General features: G+C 39.3%; 1 protein-coding gene across 1 annotated transcript in view; it reads right to left on the reverse strand.

Moving 5' to 3' along the window:
* GC (GC vitamin D binding protein) overlaps positions 1–25,450 on the reverse strand; it is a 198,830-nt gene that overhangs the window by 21,348 nt on the left and 152,032 nt on the right. The window contains exons 4-7 of the mRNA XM_055587417.1: positions 21,412–21,504; positions 5,245–5,314; positions 4,547–4,679; positions 2,313–2,524 (exon numbers count right to left, since the gene is read on the reverse strand). Coding sequence (XP_055443392.1) covers positions 2,313–2,524; positions 4,547–4,679; positions 5,245–5,314; positions 21,412–21,504 — 508 coding nt within the window. The remainder of the gene's footprint in view (positions 1–2,312; positions 2,525–4,546; positions 4,680–5,244; positions 5,315–21,411; positions 21,505–25,450) is intronic.

The following is a 25,450-nucleotide window of genomic DNA, read 5'->3' on the forward strand; positions in this document are numbered from 1 at the left end:
ACTGGCTACATGATCAGGTTATAAATGGATATTAAGGCAATTTACTTATCACCATCTTAAGACATTCGGGATTGTCTTGAATAAGTGGTTCAGCTTGTACTGTTTTACTTAAGAAATTCTTTGATATAAGAGGAAACCTGACTTTAGCAAGGATGTCAACCATAAAAGGTTATTTCAACCATCTGACTGTAGCATATAAACCTGACCCTCTCTCCGACAGAGGGTCCTGGTTGAGGAGATGTGTAACTTGCTTGACAAGTTGTAGAAATTCATCAGTTTTAGAAACATCAGTAAAATGCTGATGAATAAAGTCATCTGCAGTTGCTTTCCATTCAGGACAGTCTAGACACTCTGCTAATACAGTTATGTCAAGACAGTTTGAAGCATCAATTTGTTTTTCCAAAAAATCAACACACATTTGCTTCACAGGTTCAATCTGGTATTAGTTTGCTGCATCTAACAAGGACTGAACACTGTTGCTATTCACTGAAATTCTAGCGGTATAAGCGAATTCCACAAGTTGTTCAATAATGTCAGGTTCGGCATCTTTGAGTTCCATTTGAAAGGACTTTGATTCAAGCATGTTAGTTGTGAACTCTAGGTTAAAAAAAATGACTGGCTGCAGCAAGACAACACGATGAGCAGGTATCTTTCTTTCCTGGACCGTAAGGATCACATCACACAGTATTTTCTGTTTCTGCATGTTATTCATGACACCCATGAAACTTGCCAACAATTTGGCTTCCTCTCCAGTAGCAAGTTTCTTCTTGGTCGTCTTCTTGCTGCTCTTCTCCACCCCAGAGGCTGCCACTCTCCCTCCGTCAGCGCGGTTCACGCCCGGGACTCGCCGGGCTCGGCGAGAAGTTGCACACTCCAGGCACGCTGGGGCTTGTGTTCACCAAACACCAAGGCTGGGACGGTAGCTGCAGCACTCTGCTTTGGAACGCGCGGGCAGTGCCACTGCCGTAAGGCAGGGCCGGACAACCCGCTCAGAAGCTCGCTGTAAGGCAATGTAGTCTCTGGGCTGTGTCTCCAGCAGAACTGGAGCTGGAAGGAGGTTCCTGTGGCACTATATACTAGTCACTTTTAATCAATATTTTCCTTAAAAAAATCTTTCCTAAATTTCCATGTAGATTACTTGAGAGAGGTCATTTGTCCCTTTATTCATTTAGCTTCTACCATATGCATGGCCTGGGGTGGCTGCTTATTAACGTTAATGAAACAAACTAAAATGAATGTAATGCAATTACCTTTCATTATCTGTTTAGTTTAGATAATTGTTATGTATTGGCTTGTTTATTTGTTGAAATTCATTTTTAGGAGTATAAGCCCCTAAGGGTCTAAAGAGACTCTCAAATCCTGGGCAAAATCTTCTCTGACAATTTACAGGCATCGGCAAACCAACCAATTTTTATAAAATTATCACCTTGACTTATTTCTAAAGCCAGTTTTAATGACATTTCTTTTGACTTCTCTCTGTGTGGGTGTGTGTGTGTATTCTATTATCACAAATAAATATTTTCAATTTTTCATTTATATGGTCTTCTAAGTCTAAAGAATCAACATTTAACCTCCTCAAGAATATTAAACAATGAGAAGAGAAATGTAATATGTTTGCTTATGGGGTGCAATATGTATCTTGTTCACAGCTGTTTCTGGGGATGTACTGTAGGAATGAGAAAAAGCTATTTATTTCTTATGCTCTAAAAATGAAAGTGAAAGTGAAGTCGTTCAGTTGTGTCCGACTCTTTGCGACCCCATGGACTGTAGCCTACCAGGCTCCTCCATCTATGGGATTCTCCAGGCAACAGTACTGGAGTGGGTTGCCATTTCCTTCTCCAGGGGATCTTCCCAACCCAGGGATTGAACCCAGAGTCTCCTGCATTGCAGGCAGATGCTTTACCCTCTGAGCCACCAGGGAAGTCTTATGCTCTTTTGCACAGCAATAAAATCCTATCGGATGGAGTATGCAAAGATTCCTAACATAAGAGTGATCATAATAGCTGCTGTTAAATATTTGAAAATGTCACAAGGATGGGGGTGTTCCAGGTGATTCCGCTTCAGATACTAGAACTAGGCTGACAGAAGGTGGGGGTTTGGGAAAGTTGCTTTCATCTTCATCTGAGAAAAGGCATTTATAATAATCAGCACTGACAAAGATGGGCTGTCTTGGGTTACAGCCAGTGTTCTGTTATTGGAAATTGTCTGGGTTATGGTATGGTATAAAAAGTGTCTGTACACAGTAGGGAGTTAGCTTAAACATGTTTGTTATTTTGTACCCTGAAGTTTTACATGTGATGAAAGCTGCTTACCGATCAGCAAACTCCTTGGGATCTTTCCTGAATGCCTCACAGATCTCGTCATTTGTTGGCTCTACGTAAGTTGGAAATTCTTGTGGCTGGTGCTTCAGGGCAGCCATACAGAGCTTCTTTTCAAGGCCCTCGTGGGTGCAGCACTCAGGAGTTCCGGGGTGCACTGGGAATGGAGAGTTGCTTTCACAGGACTTGTCAGACAATGCTGAAGTCTAGGATGAGAAAAGAAAAACAAGTAAACTCACATACATACAATTTCTAGGCTTGTAGTTCTCCACCTGGTATAGCATCTTAGCTCTAAATTTGAAAACTCTCATTGGAAACAAAGTTGTCTATGACAAGTTGCATAATTCTAGTTACAGGCAAGTACAGAGTCTTATGTTAAGACTCAGAGTAGGACCTAAAGAAAACCTTCATTAATGAGTGGATGGTGTGTGACTACAGCCTTTAGAGGTTGGATCCTCTAGTTTAGTGTTTCTCCATGGGGATATTAACATCTCTGAAGATGAGGGAGGTCCTTTTAAAAAACTCCATTGATTCTGATATGATCTGCCATCTGCATTCTGTTCTAAATACTATGCTGAGAATGGTTACCTCCCTCTGCTTTCCTCCCTTCCCTTTGTAACTTGAACACACTCTTAATTCTTGACTGCCTTGGTCTTCAACATTGATCTGTGTTCTTGAACACAGTGGTTCTTGAACCTGCTTTTGCATCATATCACAGATTGTATAAAAATTGGAACTGCCTAGGCTGCATAACACAGAAATTCTGATTCAGTAGGTCAAAGATGAGGCCTGAGGTTCTGTTTTTTCCCCAAGCCCCAAAGTTTATTTTCCTGTGTATCATAGCTGAAGCAGTGCTACAACTTAATTTACTGCCTCAACAATGGTAGACTGATTCATGTGGGCAGATTAAGCCCATGGTAATACCACCAAACAATTGTATCAACAAACTGTTCTTTTTGGGAAGAATTTGATATCTGGAATAATTTGATGCATGGAATAGAAATAGTCATCATGGAAAAAATTATTTGAGGATTTACATGGGAAAAAGACTTTGACATCTTTACACTTACTTTATAAGTTATCTTTTTAGGACAAAACTTCTGAAGATCTTTCCTGTCAGTGAAGGGAACCAATGTGATATTAGTTTTGTAAACCAGAAGTAAACAGTGAAACTTTCACCATTTCTTTGTCTGGCAACTTCCCTATTTTTCCTTTATTACTTTCTTCCAAATAAGAAAAGTTTACAAAGAAAGTAACATATTTATAGAAGAAAATTGCTTTGAACAACAGGAGAAAGAAAATGTAATCCAAAAAACATTAATGCCATTTCTGTACTTAGGATCTGTCTCTAACAATATTGGAGCCCATCTTTGGTCAATGGATGGGTTAGCAAATATATAAAATAAAATGGAAATTAAAAATGTGCTCTGTTTTGATTACAATTTGTAGCTTGCTTGTTTATTTTAACATAGTGCAGAAGGTAGGGTTGAAATAATGTGCTTTTGTGGTTTATGGGAGAAAATGTTAAAATTCTTAGAAAGTAGATAAGGGCCAAATAAAGCAATTAATGGGTAAGAGTCACTGTGTAGAATATATTCTAATCAGATCTTTGGAACATTGCTTCTGTTGGCTAACTGCCACAGCTTTGAACAGGGAGATATTTGCCTGTAGAGGCATTTATCAAGATGCAGTTAAATGCCATTTTTATTTGGCCTGATGACAGTACCAGTAAATTGCTAGAAACACATGTAGTCCCACCTCTTTTAGCTACTGTCTATATTTTGAAAACTGCCATTTCAGCATTTTAAATTTCTGCAGATATACTCTAATGGAGAACATGCAGAACTTATTTGTGTATATATAGGGCAATTTTTGAACCTCAAAATAGTTTGAAACCAGTGCTAAGTTTTTCCAGGGCAGCTGGTACCAGTCTTGGCGTGATACAGGTATGCGTATTGGTAGGCTTCTAAGATATACAGAATGTTAGAATTATTTCAGGAGGTTCATGAACTACACCCCAGTTTTCTCATTTGAAACTTGTAGGACCAACGGGCAAAATTGATTCACTATACTAGAATAAATTTTAGTTCTGAGATAATAGGTTTCAATTTCCCCTAAACTTGGAGTAGGTGGGTTGGTGTCTAAGATTTCCCCAAGATATGATGTAAAGGCCTATTTCGACTGTGTTCTATGGGCCACAACAGATGAGGCCAACCACATATCCCTACCCTGTTGTCATAGCAGTTAGGATCGGCCCCTTCTGCACAGCAGGTTACTGTTAAGGAAACAACTTCGTTCACAAGATGGCTGATCTGTTCAAAGGTGCCACTGGGAAATTTTCTGCTGTATAGGACCATTGACCTGAGGAGAAAAATGAACATACTCAGAATTTTTAAAAGTCTTCATGTTTGTGCATATTTTAATATGAAGTCTCTTCCGTTGTCTTCTTAGTGGAATTTTGCACACATGTTCTTGACCAATAAAAATAGGACATTGACTTTAAAAATAGGTTCACTTAGAACAAAACCTCATCTTGTAAAGCAGTAGAAGATGGAGTTGAGGGGTTCCATCAAACCAGCCTCATGTTCTTTGCTCTCTCAAGCTTCTCTGAATGAACCTGTTCTTGCCCTTGTTATGCTGTTTGCCATGTACTGCTGCCTTTTAATTCACCTTAGAAAACTATGCTTGCTCTCAACTCATTGGTAAACTTATAACAAATTCTCAGACCATGGTAGTGGTAGGTCAGCTTGAATCTTTGGATGGCCTCCATATGCCTAACGTCTCTGCCTACTTTGACCCTGGGACTCTATCCTCTTAATCTCAGTGGAGCTCAGGTTAGCCCCTGAAGCTGAATTGAAGTTACCTCACACTGAGCTTCATTCTAGGTCAGGTAACCAGGAAGAGTGAATGAATTCATCATACTTACAAAGATGTGAAGTCATCTCTTCCCAGGCTGGCAAGTTCCTTGCAGACTTTATCTTTCTCATAATCTCGGCCTAACAATCAGAAATAGAAAAATTGAATCTTTCCTCTTTAAATGAATGGTCCATTAAATGTGTATATACAAAGGGACATGATTCATTGATACAAAACTAGCATTTTCTTAATATCTTTGTACAGCTTCATTTTGGGGGTGCCTTCCTGTTTCTCACAATGGATCAGAATTTGATAACATACTATTTGATGGCATTCTATAAACTTTAATGACAATTAAGTTAAGAAAAAGAATGAAATAATACTTAGAGTAGGTGAATCAAAATATATATGCTAACTAGTAAATTGGAAGTGTTCTTTTTGATATTAGGTCACTCAGTCATGTCTGACTCTTTGCGACCCCCTGGACTGCAGCATGCCAGGCCTCCCTGTCCTTCACTATCTCCTGGAGCTTGCTCAAACCCATGTCCATTGGGTTGATGATGCCATTCAACCATCTCATCCTCTGTCGTCCCCTTCTCCTCCCGCCTTCATTCTTTTCCAGCATCAGGATCTTTTCTAATGAGTCAGCTCTTCACATCAGGTGACCAAAGTATTGGAGCTTCAGCTTCAACATCAGTCCTTCCAATGAATATTCAGGGTTGATTTCTTTTAGGATGGACTGGTTGGATCTCCTTGCAGTCCAAGGGACTCTCAAGAGTCTTCTCCAACACCACAGTTCCAAAGCATGAATTCTTCAGCATTCAGCCTTTTTTATGATAATGTTAAAAGAAAAGCTTTTTATCCCTCCCTCTTTTCTTTGCTTCAGATTCATCCAAGGGCTCAAATGAACCAAGAAGAAAATAAATGGAGAGCATGTCTACATTCCAAAGTGAAGCACTGGGCAGAGGCATGCAGGCCTTTCAGGGAGGGGTGTGAGACCTGGTGTTGCCACTCTTGCTTCATTCACACCTCCAGACTCTCTAACAGAAGGCTGGGTAAGCTGAGGGAAAAATTGGAAATTAGGCAAAATAATTTTTTGGGAAAGTTGTCAGTCCATGTGATGAGTTCAGGAGAGTGGTAAGAGAGCACTTCTCTTCACTTCAAGAATCGTAAGAGGGGCTTCAAAGAACACATTCAGACCTTGATAGGTGATCCTTGGAAGATGCGGTGGCATGGTCAGGTATCTGATTCAGCCTTGAGAAAACTGTACATTTAGAAGGGCAGGTTAAGTGGCCTGGGGCAACAGAGGTTGGGCTGTGAGTGGGAGACTCTGCTGTGGCCTGTGTACCTGATGCTGATTGGGCAGGAGAGCAAAACTGGCCTGGAATCATCCTATCTCTTTTTTTTTTTTTTTTGGAGTGGGGAGACATTTATGTAGAAGGCAGTAGGCTACCAAGAGTAGGATGCCTTTGTGCAGATGCAGACAATTTGAAAATCAAAGGGCCAGAGGGAGCTCTTAAGTTGCCAGATGATGCGAGTGATCACCAGGGATGATGGGGAAAGAGATCTCCGAAGAACCCACAAAAAGAATGTGTTAACTCTGAACATCTGTAACCAGAGAAAGGAACGCTACCTCACCAAGCTGCCCACTGAGTGAGATTTGTTGCTGCTTATCTTTCCTGCTGGCTTCTTTTTTCCTTGTGTTAGCCCTGGAGGAACTAAAAGCAGCCTAGAGAGTAGGATGAAGGAGAAGAGAACAGGCAGAGGAATGTATATGATCCCCTTTGCCACTAAAGGCAACAAGACTGAAATAAAAATGACCTGGGGGAATCAAACTTCCCACTTTAAATGAATTTACAATTTTTAAAAAATTTATTTTTAATTGAAGGGTAAGTGCTTTACAATATTGGTTTGGGTTCTGCCATATGTCAACATGAATCAGCCATAGGTATACGTATGTCCCCTCCCTCTTGAACCTCCCTCCCACCTTTCACCCTTTCCTACTCCTTGATGGATGAATGAATAAAGCTGTGGTACATATATCCCATGGAATACTACTCATCCGTAAAAAGGAACACATTTGAATTTACAAATTTTTGATGATTAAACTAACCAGAAATTTCCATGACTGTTATAAGGTGGTTATTTTGAGGTTTAAAAGGACCATAAGACCTTATTTGTGTGATCAGAAAAATAAAAGCCCTACTTTCAAGTCCCTCGACATGGTTGGGAAGAGCTTGTTCCCACAGGGAATGAGTACTTTGTTGATGGTGAGACCCATGTTTTCAACATACCTATTATATACACAGTAGGAGAACACAGGAAAGGCAGTCAGTATTTGTCCCTGATTCATCGTTCATTCAAGTAAGTCTAGGAAATTTCCCAATATTTTGATACTATATTTAAAAAATTAAGTATATAAATGGCCCAGTTCCTATTATAAATTGTTTTGATGTTGAATAACTCATCCTTCTGGATTTAAATATTGGGAAATCCATCTTGGGTGATATGATGGCAACTACTGGCGTGCCTTTTACCACCTAGATGGCCTTGCCTCAACTCCATGGAAGAATAAATATATATAACACAGGGTAGAAATTCTTCTTATTTTTAAATTGGAATATAGTTGATTTACAATGATGTGTTAGTTTCAGGTGTACACAAAGTAAATCAGTTATACATCTATTTACTCTATTTTTAGATCATTTTCCCATATAGGCCATTACAGAGTATTGAGTTCTCTGTGCTATACAGTAAGTTCTTATTAGTTATCTATTTTACATCATATATTGCTTATATGTAGGCATTCTTGTTTTATGATTTGGAGTGGAGGTGGTAGTGGTTGGATACTGACCAGGGAAGATTGTTTTTTTCCCTTTTAAAAAATCTCTCTTTAGGATTTGTTTGAATTACTGGTGAAAATGCCTGATTTCGGTGAAAACTGCTCATAGAGGAAACTGTTGTACCCTAAGTCTTTCAGGTGAACTGTTTAAAGTATATATCCAAGATGAGAAGTCAGAATTGAGGGACAAAAGCTTTCTTAAGTGTCATTTTGTAATAAGGGATTAACTCAATACCATCAACATGACAAAGTGGATAAAACCCTACATAATCAAATATCACATTATCTTGGAAACTAGGATGAGACAGTAGGATTGACAACAGCTTTTTGTACTCTATTGACTATCTGAGAACCTTCATGTCTAGTACATTTCCTGTAATTTATTAACTCATTTACAAGGTTGGATATTGTCAGTTTCAAAAGGTCAAAATAAAGCAGGAATTTTCTTTTAATCATTAATGGTATCTGGTGGGACTGAAGATTAGGGCACAGAGGGAAAGATTTTAAGATACAGCTATCCTCCTGTAAGGACAGAACAGGTAGTATGAGGATGTCAGCGACATTTGTTACTTCTGGGTAGAGCTGAGAGAAATGGTGGACAGTAGATTTTAGTTCAGTGTGAGAGAATTTTATAGCTGTGGCTAATTAATAACTGAAATGATGAACAGCTTTTTGAAGCAAGTTTGTTTTGTCCTAGAAATATTCAAATAGAGTTTAAATAACAGTATATTGGGGGCTTCCTTGATAACTTTGTGGGTAAATAATCCACCTGCAATGCAGGAAACACAGGAGACTCAGGTTCGATCCCTGGGTTGGGAAGATCCCCTGGAGGAGGAAATGGCAACCCACTCCAGTATTCTTGCCTGAAAAATCCCATGGATAGAGGAGCCAGGTGGGCTACAGTTCATGGGGTCACAAAGAGTCGGACCCAACCAAGTGACCAAGTATGTGTGCATACATACATTATAGATTCCTGGATTTAGTACACAATTGTATCCTCATGATCTTCCAGGTCACTTCTAAAAGTTACAAAGTCACCCTTTTTGAAATAGTAAGAGCAAGAAATTATATAGAATCTTTTTTCCAAAGCTTATCGTTTGAAGCTACTCAAAAACATAGCTGGAATAAGAACTCATTTATTCTCAATGCAAATGGGCTAACTTTAATAAACTCTTCCTATAAAACTTCAGAGGTCACTTTTATTTTATTGTGACCAGTCAACAAAATGCAAAATGAGAGCCTGCATTAAGTGGGGACACCTCTGAATATTTAAGGAACTATTTTGTTTCTAGCTTTCCAGGTTTCTCACTTCACTAAGGAAGCAGAGTTTCACTCAGTGTGTTGAGAATGTGATTGTATGTGAATGTAGTGCAAGAGGACATTACTGTTTAAACAGTCGTTTAAACAGCTTTAATTAAATCAACTGTGCCTGTACAGAAGCACATTGAAATCCATGTGTATTTTTAGTTGGAATGATAACTATTATTAGTTAGAATGACAGAAAACTGAGAAGCTAGATCAACTACACAAGACTTAAAATGGTTTTGGAAGCATGTTTTCTTGGAATATTCAGCCTTGGGCAAGACAGAAGCAAGGGAAAAAGCCCAAAAGAGGCACTGAAGAAATTTAGAATTAAAATATAAGATAAAACTGTTCTTACAAAAGTAGCCCGTAGAGGAAGCTGTTATACCGTGTATCTTTTAGGTGGATTACTTTAAATATTTCTGACCAGAAAAAATTCATTTATTCAAAGAGAAGATCTGGAGCTTAACTGGCTAAGTGAGTATGCTAATCACTTTTTCATCTTCTAAAAAGTAACAAATACTGAAGTTAATTTGAAATGCAATTTATTAGAAATCGATTCCTTATTCCATGGAATACTGCATAATGTTTTCACAGCAGTTGAGCTCACTTTGATTCATATGATTAAACCCTATATCAAGTGAATTTCAAATGACATACTCTGTTCTTTCATGTGTCATGTGGCTGGGAAGAGGACAGTGTGGACTTTGAGGCAGCTTTGGTAAATATTGGCATAATCCTGGTTGACACTGGAAAATCATTTTCACATCCTGGTTCCTCAGCACTCAATGTTTACAAATGTCCTTAACGGAATTGCTTTTTGCAGTAGCATGCCCCCTTTCTATCTGTATTGCAAAACATTTTGGTAACTTGTGCCTCATTCTGGGATTCTGAAAACATTTAGTTTACTTTTGAGAAATCTTTACTGCTTCATGCATCTCTCACTTCTTGCAACACAGCTGACAGTACTTGTTCATACATGGGACAGACATGTCTTGAGGACTTACTCTGTGCCAGGCATTGGGTTCAGTACTAAATATACAATAAAGAGCAAAATAGACATGACCTTGCCCTTGTGGAACTTTTACTCTAGTGGGGATAGACAACATGATACTTACTGTGGTGATACAAACTTTAGGGTATTTTGAATGTTTTAACTATTGTTATAATCTTTCTCTAAAACCATATTGATCCTCTAGAGAAGCTGTATAGCAGTAGCTATGGTTAGAGCCTAAATAATACTAAATTGAATTAAAAAAAAAAAAACAAGCAGGATGCTAAGAACTGTCTTAAGTTGCTATTTTCCTGTTATGTTCTGGAGAATCATGGGCTTCCAGAGCTGTTGGGTATTTACATTTTTGCAGTTTTATTTGTTTGACATTTTTATTTCCATCCTGCACTGACAGACTCATCTATGTCAGAAAAGGTCAGTATACTCATGCTTTTATTTTATTCTTTTAGACTTAAAGAATAAGGTTTGTACTATTCGTTTGGACCAGTAGGGCTAGATATTCAGAGTAGTGGTTTTAGTTGAGAGATTAAACATTGTTGGGCTAATTTAGGAAGTTGCCCTGTTAATCGAAACTAAAGGAAAAAAAAAATCACAAAAAACTGAGATGTCACTAAAAACACTGTCAATGAAGAAGTGGTAATCAAATTAGTACTTTTATTTCATTTTTTCCCCAGTTTTCCTGGGGGGGGGGCTAATTTCCATTGACATTTTAAATCATTGTTATCTAACCCATTGATCTGGTTTCATACTGGTATCTGCTGGCAGGTATGTGGTTTTGAGTTTAAGTCAATGGGCAGAAATTAAATTCTTTTTAATATTGAGTTCTTTTTAATATAGAGTTCTACATGACTTCTACTGACTAATCTAAAAGAAATTAACTGTACCTCTTAGGCTGCCATCAATGGAACATTTCAGATGTTGAAAATTCACGAATAGTAGAAGATAGGATAGCAATGGGTCAGTTGCCCAGATATTACAATTGCAGTAGAGGATGGCCTCATAGACTCACTCAAATGTGATGTCTTTGGGTTCAACATGGGTGGTAGCCCATATAGATGCTACACTCACCAAAGTCCCAAAGGAGGCATTCTTCCTCCATGCATCTCATTTCACCTCTCCTTCGCTTCACAAATTGAGCACCTTGTCATCTACAAAGCCTTTTGCAGAGGTGAAGATAAAGGAGCAAGTTTCCTTCTCCCACCTTTGGCATGAGTGACAGTGTTGTCTTTGGTATCCTGACTTGGAAACTTAGAATGCATTACAGGTCTTGGTTTTTAAAACAGCATAAGAATAAATAACATGATAAAGCACCATATAAGAAATTTGAAAGCCACCAATACTTAAGGAACTGAGGTCTGATAGATAAGAATAAGACCACAACACCAATAGCAACAATGGTGATCATTGCCATAGAAGACATTGAAACAAAACATATGAACTCCTAGAATGGAAGACAGCCTTTAGAAAGACTTGTGGAAGGAACTACCACTTGAAGTGGACCACGAATGATGGGCAGGATGTTAACAGGGATAAATGAATTGGGAGAGGAATTTTAAGTAGAGAGAACAACATGAAAAAAATATATGAAGTTAGAAAATCAGTCATATCTGGAGAATGAATAATCCAATAAAACTGAAGTGAGGGACTTAAATACTAGAAAAGGTGATCACCAAAGTTTTACTTATTTTTTTAAGGTAATTGGGTATTTATTGAAATAACATTCATGTACAGGCATGAACAACTTGGAGTTGTATTCAAGGAAGAGTAATTTTAGAATCTAAGTGAAACAGTACCTTGTTATTGAGGCTGTTCTATGAAATATGTTGATCTATGTAAAAATATATAGCACATCTCCTGCCCAATATGGACTGCCAGGGCATCAAACCAGTAAATCCTAAAGGAAATCAACCCTGAATATTCATTGGAAGGACTGATGCTGATGCTGAAGCTGAAGCTACAATACTTTGGCCACCTAATGCAAAAAGCCGACACATTGGAAAAGATCCTGATGCTGGGAAAGATTGAAGGCAGGAGGAGAAGCGGGCAACAGAGATTGAGATAGTTGGATGGCATCACCGACTCAATGAATATGACTTTGAGCAAACTCTTGGAGATAGTGAAGGGCAAGAGAGGCCTGGCATGCTGCAGTCCATGGGGTTGCAAAGAGTCGGAGATAACTGAGCAACTGAACCATAACAACAAAACGTGGTTAAAACTCAATGAATGTTAGCAGTTCTTCTCATGGTAAAAATCTACTGACAGTACATAGTAGGAAATAGAATTTATATGCCTTGTGATCAGGATCCCATGTAACTTGCTGCAGTCCTTCTCTCGGGTGGTAGGCTACATTACTTTCTGGTCAGAGGAAAATGGTAGAGAAGGTTAAACCCAAACTCCTAGGAATCAGGGAATTGAGTTAACATGTATCCCAGTTACCTCCTGGCCAACTCCCCCTGGATCTGGTCAATAAAACTGTAATCTATCAAAAGTGAGATGATTTCACTCATTGACTCTTTCCTTTGGGAAGTCCCAGCCTGTCACAGGGCCCGGAAACCTACAGTGCTGTATTTCTATTGCTATGGTAATAAATTCCCACACATTTAATGGCTTACACTTACTACCTAATATTTCGGTTGGGTAGTCTGACACAGATCTCACGGGGCTAAAATCAAGGTGTCAGCAGGGCTCTGTTCTTCTGGAGGCTCTAGTTTAGTTCAGTTGCTCAGTTGTGTCCGACTCTTTGCAACCCCATGGACTGCAGCATGCCAGGCTTCCCTGTCCATCACCAACTCCCAGAGCTTGGTCAAACTCATGTCTATCGAGTCAGTGATGCCATCCAACCATCTCATCCTCTGTCGTCCCCTTTTCCTCCTGCCCTCAATCTTTCCCAGCATCAGGGTCTTTTCAAATGAGTCAGTTCTTCACATCAGGTGGCCAAAGTATTGGAGTTTCAGTGTCAGCATCAGTCCTTTCAATGAATATTCAGGGTTGATTTCCTTTAGGATGGACTGGTTGGATCTCCTTGCAGTCCAATGGACCCTCAAGAGTCTTCTCCAACACTACACTTCAAAAGCATCAATTCTTCAGTGCTCAGCTTTCTTTATGGTCCAACACTCACATCCATACATGACTACTGGAAAAACCATAGCTTTGACTAGATGAACCTTTGTCAGCAAAGTAATGTCTCTGCTTTTTAATATGCTATCTAGGTTGGTCATAGCTTTTCTTCCAAGGAGCAAGCATCTTTTAATTTCATGGCTGTAGTCACCATCTACAAATAATTTTGGAGCTCCCCAAAATAAAGTCTGTCACTGTTTCCATTGTTTCCCCATCTATCTGCCATGAAGTGATGGGACCGGATGTCATGATCTTAGTTTTCTGACTGCTGAGTTTTAAGCCATCTTTTTCACTCTCTTCTTTCACCAAGAGTCTCTTTAGTTCTTCTTCGCTTTCTGCCATAAGGGTGGTGTCATCTGCATGTCTGAAGTTATTGATATTTCTCCCAGCAGTCTTGATTCCAGCTTGTACTTCATCCATCCTGGCATTTCACACAATGTACTCTGCATATAAGTTAAATAAGCAGGGTGACAATATACAGCCTTGACATGCTCCTTTCCTGATTTGGAACCAGTCTGTTGTTCCGTGTCCAGTTCTGTCACTTCTTTTTTTTTTTTAATTTTATTTTATTTTTAAACTTTACATATTGTATTAGTTTTGCCAAATATCAAAATGAATCCGCCACAGTTCTGTCACTTCTTGACCTGCCTACAGATTTCTCAGGAGGCAGGTCAGGTGGTCTGGTATTCCCACCTCTTTAAGAATTCTCTGTGCTTTGGAGGCTCTAGGGGAGAATCCATTTCCTTGCCTGCTCCAGTCTCTAGATACCTAGGCTTCTGGGCTCAAGAGCTCCTTCCTCCATTTTCAAAACTGGCAACTTTGTACCTCTCTGTGCCTTTTCTCCTTAGCACATCTTCCTCTGACTGATTCTCTTCTGCTTCTCTCTTGTGATTGCATTGGCCCTACTCAGGTAATACTTTCTGTATTTTTCTGTTTTAAGAACAGCTGAACCTGCAACCTTAATTCCCCTTTGTGACGTAAGCTAGAGTTTTTTCAGGTTCCAGGCATTCTGACATTGACATTTTTGGAGGACTCTCTTTCTGCCTACCATACATGTTAATATTTAAGCCTGAGATTGTACCCACCATTAGGTGACTCCAAATAGAGACCAGAATTGGTGTGGATTCATATAAGACAGTCTGATTCCTAGAATCCCACTAGCTGGCTATGCATGTTCACCCCTATTGTTTCATTGTTGTTTTTCATTTGGTAAGTTGTGTCCAACTCTTTGTGACCCCCATGGACTATAGCACTCCAGGCTCCTCTGTCCTCAACTATCTCCTGGAGTTTGCTCAAATTTATGTCCAGTCCATCAGTATCATTTCATTAGCTGCTGGGAACCACCACAGGAGATCCCACCCATGACAAAGGTCATGCGGAGAGAACCTGACAGGCAAAGGCAGATCAGGCCTCAAGGGACCCCCTGGATCTGCTCCAGCATCTACCCCAAAACCAGAATCTGTCTGTCTTACTATTTTGTGCCTTTCACCAACTCTTCTGACATTAACAGGGGGCTATCCCTGACCACCTTTCTCTTGAAAAAGTCAACTTAGGGCTTTAGTTAATAAGTCTCCTGGGAATGAAAGGAATATTTCTATTTTAACCCCTCTGTTGGCATTCTAGCTTGCCTGACAGGTTTATCCATACTCTTGCAATTAACACACATGATTGTTCACAACTCCCCAACCTTGAAAGGCACAGGAAGCCAAAACATTCTAAAAGTCCTTTAAGGGATGAAAAATTATTAGAATAGATAGTACTGGTAACTGCTACTGCCGCTAAGTCACTTCAGTCGTGTCCGACTCTGTGCGACCCCATGGACCGCAGCCTACCAGGCTTCCCTGTCCCTGGGACTCTCCAGGCAAGAACGCTGGAGTGGGCTGCCATTTCCTTCTCCAACGCATGAAAGTGAAAAGTGAAAGTCAAGTCGCTCAGTCGTGTCCGACTCTTAGTGACCCTATGGACTGCAGCCCACCAGGCTCCTCTGAGTACTGGTAAAGGGCTTCATTATTGGGCCAATGCTTGCTGCCAAGTACCCATATCCCTTATCCATTGTGCATCTGGGAGTGCTTTAGTTAACATAGTTGGAATGTAAGAAAAACAAGTAGCAGCCTTGGAATTAACCACATCAGACCTCTGAGCTAAGTGTTTCTTTCTTTGTTGTAACTCACTGCACCTTTGCTCCGTGAGAATGTAACTCTGTTTAGCACTTTCTGAGGCTGACATAGATTAGAAATATAAAGAAAAAACACTTCAAGGGAAAATAAGTTTTCTGGTTGAGCAGCCTTTATCAAAAAAGGGTCATAAAATGTCCACAGGCCTCCAAGGCCAGAAGATAATGTACACAACATTGTTTATGGGAAAGGTATGCAGAAAAAATCCTGGTTTTGATAAAGACGTAATGTTTGGGCTGACTCTGTATGACTTTGCATCTTTAATTTCTCTCTATGTACAACTCAAGGTATAAAAGTTCCTTTTGAAAATAGGGCCTCGCTCACCGAAGCTTGGTCTCCCCATGTCATTCTTTTTTTCTTTTCTCTCCTTTTCTCTCTCTGTTCTTCTTTCAGGATGCCTCCTTGGAACACAGGATCTTTATTGGTTTTCTGTGTAAACCAGGGAAGATCAAGCCTCTTTCTCTTCCCTTTTTACTTTCCTTATCGCCTATGCCATCATCCTGAGGGTACCCCTGGATCCTGCTGGGGCTGGACGCCAGCAATTAACCTCTCAGTAGTGATTCTACTTTGGATATAATTCAGTTTTGAATTCTACTTACCACATTATGCCAAATTTTGCACTGTTTTTAAGTTTGAATTGTTTGGGGAAGTGATGGGAGGTAGGGTTTTGATTAGGGAAGCCTACAATAGCTGGATGAAGGGGAGCAAGAACCTGCACAAGGAGAGTATAAGGAAATGGAACTGTACTGGTAAAGAAGCTGCCTGCCAATACAGGAGATGTAAGAGATGCGGGTTTGATCCCTGGGTTGGGAAGATCCCCTGGAGGAGGGCATGGCAACCTACTCCAGTGTTCTTGCCTGGAGAATCCCATGGACAGAGAAACCTGGTGGGCTACAGTCCATTGAGTCACAAAGAGTTGGACATGACTGGGAAGCAACTTAGCATGCAGATAGGAGTGTTCTCAGGTGTTAAGAACTAGAGCTATGCAGAGGGCAAGGGCTACAGACAAAAGGGAACACTGAAGAGGCTCTGTGCAAGGCTGATGTGTTTCAGGGCTAAAATATTAGAATATAGAAGTGATTGAGTATAGATTAACAAATGGATAGAATAAAATCCAACAATGCTCTATAAGACTGAACATAGATGGCTTAGAGGTGATAGTGCCCTAAAAATAGGGAAGTTTAGAAGACAGAGCTGGTTTCATGGGATAGGGATGAACTGAGGTTTGGATCAGTTGTGGATGACCTTGGAGAACAGAATGAATTTAACTTACTTCCCTCTAAATCAGTGGTAATAACTGGTTCTCTTTTATACTTGTCCCAAGATTAGTTAAAGACTGTTTCAGCTTTGTGTCTCATGAGAGGCAGAGAAGCAATGATTGTGAGCATTGCCTTTGTAAACCCAATGAATTAATGTAAAATTCCGATTCTGCCAATTACTAGCTCAGTTATTTTGGATAAGTTACTTAGCCACTCTTCTCCTCAATTTTCCCATTTATAAAATGGGTATAATAGTACTGAGCTCATCATGGTGTTGAAAGGATGAAGTGAATGTATCTAAAAGATTTTAAAAGAATATATCTAAAAGATTTAAGCTGGCACATTGTAAATTATTAGCTATTTTATTCAGTGCATAAAATCTAGTGTCAGTGCTTTATAATGAAAATAACAAGAGACTTAAAATTTACTCCTTCCAGGATATCTGTGATGTGTCTTAGTTGACATTTCTTGTTGTTGCTGTTTAGTCTCTAAATCATTTCTGACTCTTTTACTATCCCATGGACTGTAGCCCACAGGCTCCTTTGTCCATGGAGTTCTCCAGGCAAGAATACTGGTTTGGGAGACCATGTCCTTCTCCAGGGGATCTTCCTGGCCCAGGGATTAAGCCTACATCTCCTGCATTGGCAGGTGGATTCTTTACCACTGAGCCATCAGGAAAGCCTCTTAATTTTCCTTAAATACTCAAAACTGTCTTATGAGGTAGGTACTCTAATAAACTTAATTTTGCGATTTTACACACAAAAAAGTCTACTAACTGTACTATGTGGCAAGTACTGTTCTAAAACTGAGGATTCCAGCCGGGAACAAAAAGTCCTTGATTTCATGGAATTTGCCTTTTACATCTTACTTTCATTACAAAAAAAATAAATGAACAGCGGGTGATAATATGACGAGTGCTAAAAACAAAAGCAAAATGAGACTAAGATGGGGTAAGGGAATAGAGAAAAATGTAGTAGGTGCTATTGGTAGGTAGGTTGGTCAGGGAGGCCTTCTCTATATGTGAACTTGGAGCAGACAGAGGGGGATCCATACGAAGTGACCATAGATACTAGAGGGAGGCCAAGCAGTTCCTTTTTAATGATTTCAACTTCTTCCTATAGAGATCAACCTTGTGACCTTTTAACGTGTGTGTACACACCCCCATAGCCCAGCTGTGACGGTGAGTGCATACCTGACATTGGACTTGACAGCAATGAAGCATAACTTGGCTATTGATTTCCACGGAGGTTAGCATTGCTTTCGATGATCGAGTTTAGATTCTTCTCTGACTTCAGTTCTTCCTCCTTTCCCTTATCATCTAAGCCTCTTTAAGCTTTTACTTGGGCTGCTTTGTGAACTTAGATCAGGTCCTATTTGTTCCTAGCCTAGGACATTTGCGCCTGGCTTCCTTCTGCTTGAAACATACTTCTGGATATTTACACAGCCGTCTTCTTTTCATCATGTAGATCTCAAATCCTGTGTCATCTCCTCAGTCACCATTATGTTTGCTTTGCAGAGATAATATATAGACATATCTGGGAAATTAGAATATCTATTTGCTCTAAATTACTTCTCTTTAGCATTCAGTATAGCTATGTTCCTTAATCAAACTTAGGACAACTTTGATTTTCACATGGCTACTGAAGAAGTGGTGGTCAACTTGTAGAAAAGAGAAACAGAATGATTCAGCAGTGGATAAACCATGTTGTTTAACCATATTGTCTGAGGACTGTTCTGACAGCTAACTGGGAGAAAGGAAAATACAGCTTACCCAGCAACCTGAGGGAAATTTACTTTCTTCTTGCTGTTTGATATCATGTTTAATAAAATTGACTTCCCTGGTGGCTCAGACAGTAAAGCATCTGCCTGCAGTGTGGGAGACCTGGGTTCAATTCCTGGGTCAGGAAGATCTCCTAAGAGAAGGGAATGGCAACCCACTGCATGATTCTTTGGATTTCTCTGGTGGTTTAGACGGTAAAGCATCTGCCTACAATGTGGGAGACCCAGGTTCGAGCCCTGGGTTGGGAAGATCCCTTGGAGAAGGAAATGGCAATCCACTCCAGTACTATTGCCTGGAAAATCCCATGGACAGAGGAGCCTGGTAGGCTACAGTCTATGGGGTCGCAAAGAGTCAGACATGACTGAGCGACTTCACTTTCACTTTAATAAAATTATGCTGAGAATGAAATGCTTAAAGCAAAAGGAAAATGTTCTTGCCAACAGCGCTTATAAACAGCAGTGGTTTATTTCTTGTAGCGTTATTTCTGTGGTGATTGTGAGGCTGTGTCAGTAGCCTTCTTGCCTGTTTCTTAGAAGAGGGAAAGATACAATTTGGGTTAGTGCTTTTATCGAGTTTTGAATACAGAAGCCAAGTGGAGGCAATTGGTGGACATAATTTTCTTGTCATTCACAGGGTAGCTAAAGAGGATATTATATCATTTAGATTTAGCATATTTGGTAAGCCCTTCTCTCACAAGATGTATACAAGGGCTTATGAACTGAATCCTCAGTACCATTTGATATTCGAGTATGGGCCTGACTGGAGCTAATGTTTATACTGTATACATTTTAGAGCTGATGTTTTCCAGAGACTGTTTCTACAGGATATAGGCATTTTAGGAAAGAGCCCATATGTCTGGGAAACTCTGGCTTAAATCTTCTTGTTTTGTTGTCCTATGAGTTCTGAGAAATCAAAAACATTGATCATAAACCAGCCAAGAAGGACTAATGTATGGCTTATTTCTTAAATATATTTGGATATAGAAACTTATTTATAAAATGAGTGTTGAGGGACATACACTTTGGAAAAGGGGTTCTTTTCTGGGTGGGTGATCAGTCAACTCTCAAGAACTAGACAGAACTGTAACCTAACCAATCCTCCAGCATCCAAAATTCCTTTCAATTACTTTAATATGTGCACTTCCTGCCAGGAGTGAGCACACCTCGCTTTCAGGTAAATCAGTGACTTGGTATTTGGGTCATGCTCAGGTGTTATAGAACCAAGGACTGATGGCTCAGAACTGCAGTCACCAAATATTGGACATTTATTAGGTAATTGTATTTTATGTCTCAGGTGTCATCCTCTGAGCTATGGCACATTGTTAACCAAGTTCATTGTGAAGTTCAGTTCAAGGGAGCTGGCTTGAAGCTTTTAGCATCCGTTACATCACGGGCTGAGAGAATGCTAAAGGATGTCAAAAAAGAGGTCGCCAAATACTGGTATTCTCCAAAGCACTATAACTGTTTGAAGTTAATCCAGTGTACACTTACTGAGTCAGTAGAACAAAATGGCACATTCTGGCATTCACATGTAGTCCCAGAACTTAACCATTACTGGAGTTTCTGTGTTGTGAAGATCCAGATCTGAAACTAGTTCAGGAGGACTTTCCACGCTCAGATCTGCCCCAGGGAAACCCTGGGAAAAGCAATAGGCTTTCAGGGTTCCTTGGGACCTGGGCTATTCAGAGGTCTTGTAACAGACATGAATAAGACAAAATTTAAAAATAATTTGAATGAGAAATGAAGATTATTTTCTTAAAAAGTGAATGTAAAAGAATAAGAAAGGCAGGAGTAAGATTATTCTTGTCACAGTTAATAACTGATTCCTGGGGTACACACATTTTATTCCACTGGTTAAATGTTGTTCATATGAATTCTAATATATGACTTGGGTAAAGCTGTTAACTGGCAGCACTACATGAAAATTTTAACTTTTCAAAGCAGGATGAATGCAGATTCCTTTTATAAGCATTAAAGAATCACCCAGAAAGTAAACTGAGACAGATTATGAATTTTGCAGCTTGGGAACTTGCCACAAAGTTGTATATTGCTCAAAGATGAAGACACTAGTTGATAAATGAACTCAATGAGAAATATAGCTCAAGGATCTTAATAGTCATATTTCATAGCTGTTAAGTTCTTTTTTTCTTTTATTTTTTTAAAATTTAAATTTATTTATTTTAATTGGAGGCTAATTACTTTACAATATTATATTGGTTCTGCCACACATCAACACTGGGATGACCCAGAGGGATGGTACGGAGAGGGAGGTGGGAGGGGGGGTTCAGGATGGGGAACACGTGTTAAGTTCTTTTATGTGAGATATTTTAGAAACTATAAAGTGGTTTCAAATATTACATATAGAGGATTCCTTGAAGAAGTTAAAAAAAAACTCACTTGACTTCATGCATCATTGATATGGTACATCGTGCTCTCAATGGCAGTGAAAAACAAAGCTTAGTGATGGATCACAGCCTCCCTCTGCATTCTCTTCTAACAAATAAAAACATTCTAATTTTGAATCATTTTCTTAGATCTTGGTTATTAAGAAAGTAGGGAAAGATAAATGACAAATCATATAGCTTTTCTTTCTTTCATGAGATTCTTCTTGGCTATTCTATTAGAAAACTGTAAGTCACATCTGAGTTTAAGGTTAACCCACTTTTATTCTTCCCTTTCTCCCTCTTTTAAATGGTAACAAAATTAAACTAGTGAAAGTTCTTGCAAATGGTCACAGCACTGGAAATCTTACCTCTCTCTAGAGCATTCACAAAGGCTACAGCAAGGAGGAAAACCAGGATCCTCTTCATTTTTCTGCCACCACGTCCTGTATCACCTCCTTCTCCTGCAGGTTACCCAGTTGAAAAAAATGGCAGCCCAAAGTAACCAATTCCCTTTTACTAAAATTCCAGGCTATGCACTAATCAATTATTAATCTCTGCGCAGATGCAAGGGCAGTCATCCTTGGGCCACAAGAGATAAAGTATCATCAATCAAAGCAAATAGACAAGCTGGAGAAAATGTAGTGGAAAATCTAGGAGAGTTCAATCATTAACTTTGTCAAACTGCAAAAGAATCAAGATATATATAGATACCCCCCACCCCTGCCATTGCTGCTTTTCACTGAAGCTTATCTAGTGTATTTATGGGTACATTTTCCCTCCCTCTTTATGTGTTGTCTTTGAACATTCCCTACTCTTCTCATGTGTACAAATGGAAACTTGAGGTCTCTCTTTGTTTAAACCTACTTCAAGTAAAGAGTATCTTAAAATAGTGCTGACTAGATGTTTAAGTAATAAGTGGGAAAAGTGAGAACCCAATTTATCACAATTGCTCAAATCCATAATCTTAACGCTATGAATTTTATTGAGGATGATAGGATGGTACTTTATATTTATGTGCTATATTACACATATATTTCGAAAGCACTGAGATACATATTGAAATAACCCTTGAAGTGAGGTAGATAATAACTGAGGAGGTTAAATGGTTTGCCCTAAATCACAGTGGCAAAGCTTGGATTCCTTAGAGCTAATTTAAAGTTCTTGTTACTAATACTATACAACTAGTATATTTTAGGATAACATAACGAGAGTTCATTATTGGCCTTGTAAATGCAGAATCCACTATCTTCATTTTGCAGGTAACAGAACTAAACCTCCAGCTCTGTGACTTGCCCAGAGAGGCACAGGCAGTTACTGTTCATGCCATCATTGGAATCAGGTCAGCGTTTGGTTCTTGCAATAGTCCTCTTTTCAGGAAATGGGGTCAGATAAGGTTTGGGTGGACTTCCCTGGTGGCTCAGACTGTAAAAGCATCTGCCTACAATGTGGGAAACCCGGGTTCGATCCCTGGGTTGGGAAGATCCCCTGGAGAAGGCAATGGCAACCCACTCCAGTATTCTTGCCTGGAAAATTCCATGGACAGAGGAGCCTGGCAGGCTGCAGTCCATGGGGTTGCAAAAAGTCGGATATGACTGAGCGACTTCACTTCACTTCACTTCAAGGTTTGGGTACACCAGCTCTGGAATAAAATCCCTACTCAGCTCTCATTTGGCTGTATAACCTTGGGAAATCATTTTGTCTCTCTAAGCCTTACCTCTCACCTATGTACGTAGTGATAACTCTTAGCACTTTTGTTACAAGAGTGTTGTGAGTTTAATAAAATGATGTGCAGTAATAACCATACCAACAAACACAAGTAGCATGCATTAATGCTGAAGTGAAGGTGCTCAGTCGTGTCCGACTCTTTGTGACCCCACGGACTGCAGCCTGCCAGGTTCCTCTGTCCATGGGATTTTCCAGCAAGAATACTGGAGTGGGGTGCCATTGCCTTCTCCAGGGGATCTTCCTAACCCAGGGATTGAACCCGGGTCTCCCACATTGTAGGCAGATGCTTTTACCATATGAGCCACCAGGGAAGTCTGTTAACCACTTAGCATTAATGTTAACCACTGCTATTATTCTAGCTATTCTCTTCAATGGCTCTCTAAATTTATAATAACTGAGAAGGCTAATGAAACTAATGTGGCCTGGAACTCAGTAGAAAATCTTAAAGCCAGCTTATATCCTGGACTTAGGACCATCACAGATAAGTAGTAGAGAATTTTGATACCAACTTAGTAACTAAGGATGAACTGCATGGGTATATTTCATGAAAATCTCAAACTGCATAACTAGTTACATTTTTAGTCAGCTTCTCCATCTATATTGAAAATTGTGGAGTGTTAAGTTCAGAAAAGGGAATCCAGAAAGTTCAGAAAATGGAAAAGATAACTAAGCAAGATTAAAGTTGAGATATCTCAATAAAGCCAATGGAAATCCACGTTCTAGAGGATACTGAAAGATACTCATTAAATATTTCTAGAGGCCAGATGGGAAGATTGTCTTACTGGTCAATGAACAATTATATGCTTTTCAAAGATCGACCGCCTGCCTACCACAAGTCTTCTAAACTTTTCCCTTGGCTAAACTCTTCATTTCATGGCTTCCAGTCCCATAACTTTATGGCAAATAGAAGGGAAAAATGTGAAAACAGTGACAGATTTTATTTTCTTGGGCTTCAAAATCACTGCAGATGGTAATTGCAGCTGTGAAGTTAAAAGACACTTGCTCCTTGGAAGGAAAACTATTACAAACGTAGACAACATATTAAAAAGCAGAGATATCCCTTTGCCAACAAAAGTCCATATGGTCAAAGCTATGGTTTGACTAGTTATGTATGGATGTGACCATAGTTATGTATGGATGTGACAGTTGAACCATAAAAAATGCTGGGCACTGAAGAACTGATGCTTTAGAATTGTGGTGATGGAGAAAACTCTTGAGAGTCCCTTGGACTGCAAGGAGATCAAACCAGTCTATCCTAAAGGAAATCAGTCCTGAATATTCATTGGAAGGACTGATACTGAAGCTGAAGTTCCAATATTTTGACCACCTGGTGCAAAGAGCTGGCTCACTGGATAAAATCCTGATCCTGGGGAAGATTGAGGGCAGGAGGAGAAGGGGTCGACAGAGGATGAGATGGTTGGATAGCATCACTGACTCAAGGGACTTGAATTTGAGCAAAATCTGGGAGACAGGTAAATCTGGCCTGTTGCAGTCTATGGGATTGCAAAGAGTCAGATATGACTAGTGACTAAACAACAACAAACTCAGTTTATTTTGCAAGTTAATTTACAAGTGTGTTTTTGTCTTACTATAGATTATTTGGAAACAGAAAATAAACAAGTACCGAAGCACTTAAAAATAATTAAGAGGGACTTCCTTTCTAGTTCAGTGGCTGGGACTCTGTGCTCCCTATGCAGGAAGTCTGGGTTCAATCCCTGGTCAAGGAACTATGTCCCACATGCAAAGAACTGGTGCAGCCAAAGTAAATAAATATTTTTTTAAAAAATTACTAAGAATCCTAGAACTCAGAATGACTATTAACATAGTTTCCATTTTTAGGATAATATCCATGTCAAGCGTGACTGCCTCAGTGGTAAAGAATCTGCCTGTAAATGAAGGAGACACGGGTTTGATCCCTGGATTGGGAAGATCCCACATGTAGCAAAGCAATTAAGCCCATGCACTACATTTATTGAACCAGTACTCTGCAGCAAGAGAAGTCACTGCAATGAGAAACCCATGTACCACTAGAGAGTACCCCGCACTCTCTGCAACTAGAGAAAAGACTGAGCAGCAATGAAGATCCAGCATAGCCAGTAAATAAATAATTTTTAAAAAGATAATACACATATCTACTTTTATAGAGTTTTTTATTTAACAGTATTTCATCTTCTGATGAGTTTACTCAAAGGTACATTAGGTTGTTTCCCATTTATGTTGTTACAAGATAAGATCAGCCTGTCATTTCATTTTAAAAAATTTATAACTTTATCTCTGCTTTTGCAATAATATCTACCACTTTTGTCTAATGATAAACTACATGGAGCAAGAGTTGCAAAACCCCATTTAGGTGTCCTCTTGAGAAATCTCTACGCAAGCTGCCAAATACATTCTCTTGTCTAAGTTTATTTTTCCAACTGAAAATTGGCACTCATGTGCTAATAGAAAAATACATGAAACTTTTCTCAGTCTTATTTATATAACTCTCCTTAATTCTTTTAAATGGTGATGGCTTATGGTGATTCTGCTGGGAAGAAATAATTGGCTTCAATGAGACATTTCAAGTTGCCATGACTACTCTATTAATTGAGGGCTGGGGGAGGATAAAAAAGACCAAGTGAAATCTTCTGCCACTGTTGCAGCAACTCAAAATCATAATAAAAATTATTATTAAAGAATTAT

Source organism: Bubalus kerabau, chromosome 7, assembly GCF_029407905.1.
Source record: "Bubalus kerabau isolate K-KA32 ecotype Philippines breed swamp buffalo chromosome 7, PCC_UOA_SB_1v2, whole genome shotgun sequence".
In the NCBI taxonomy this organism is placed as follows: Eukaryota; Metazoa; Chordata; class Mammalia; order Artiodactyla; family Bovidae; genus Bubalus; species Bubalus kerabau.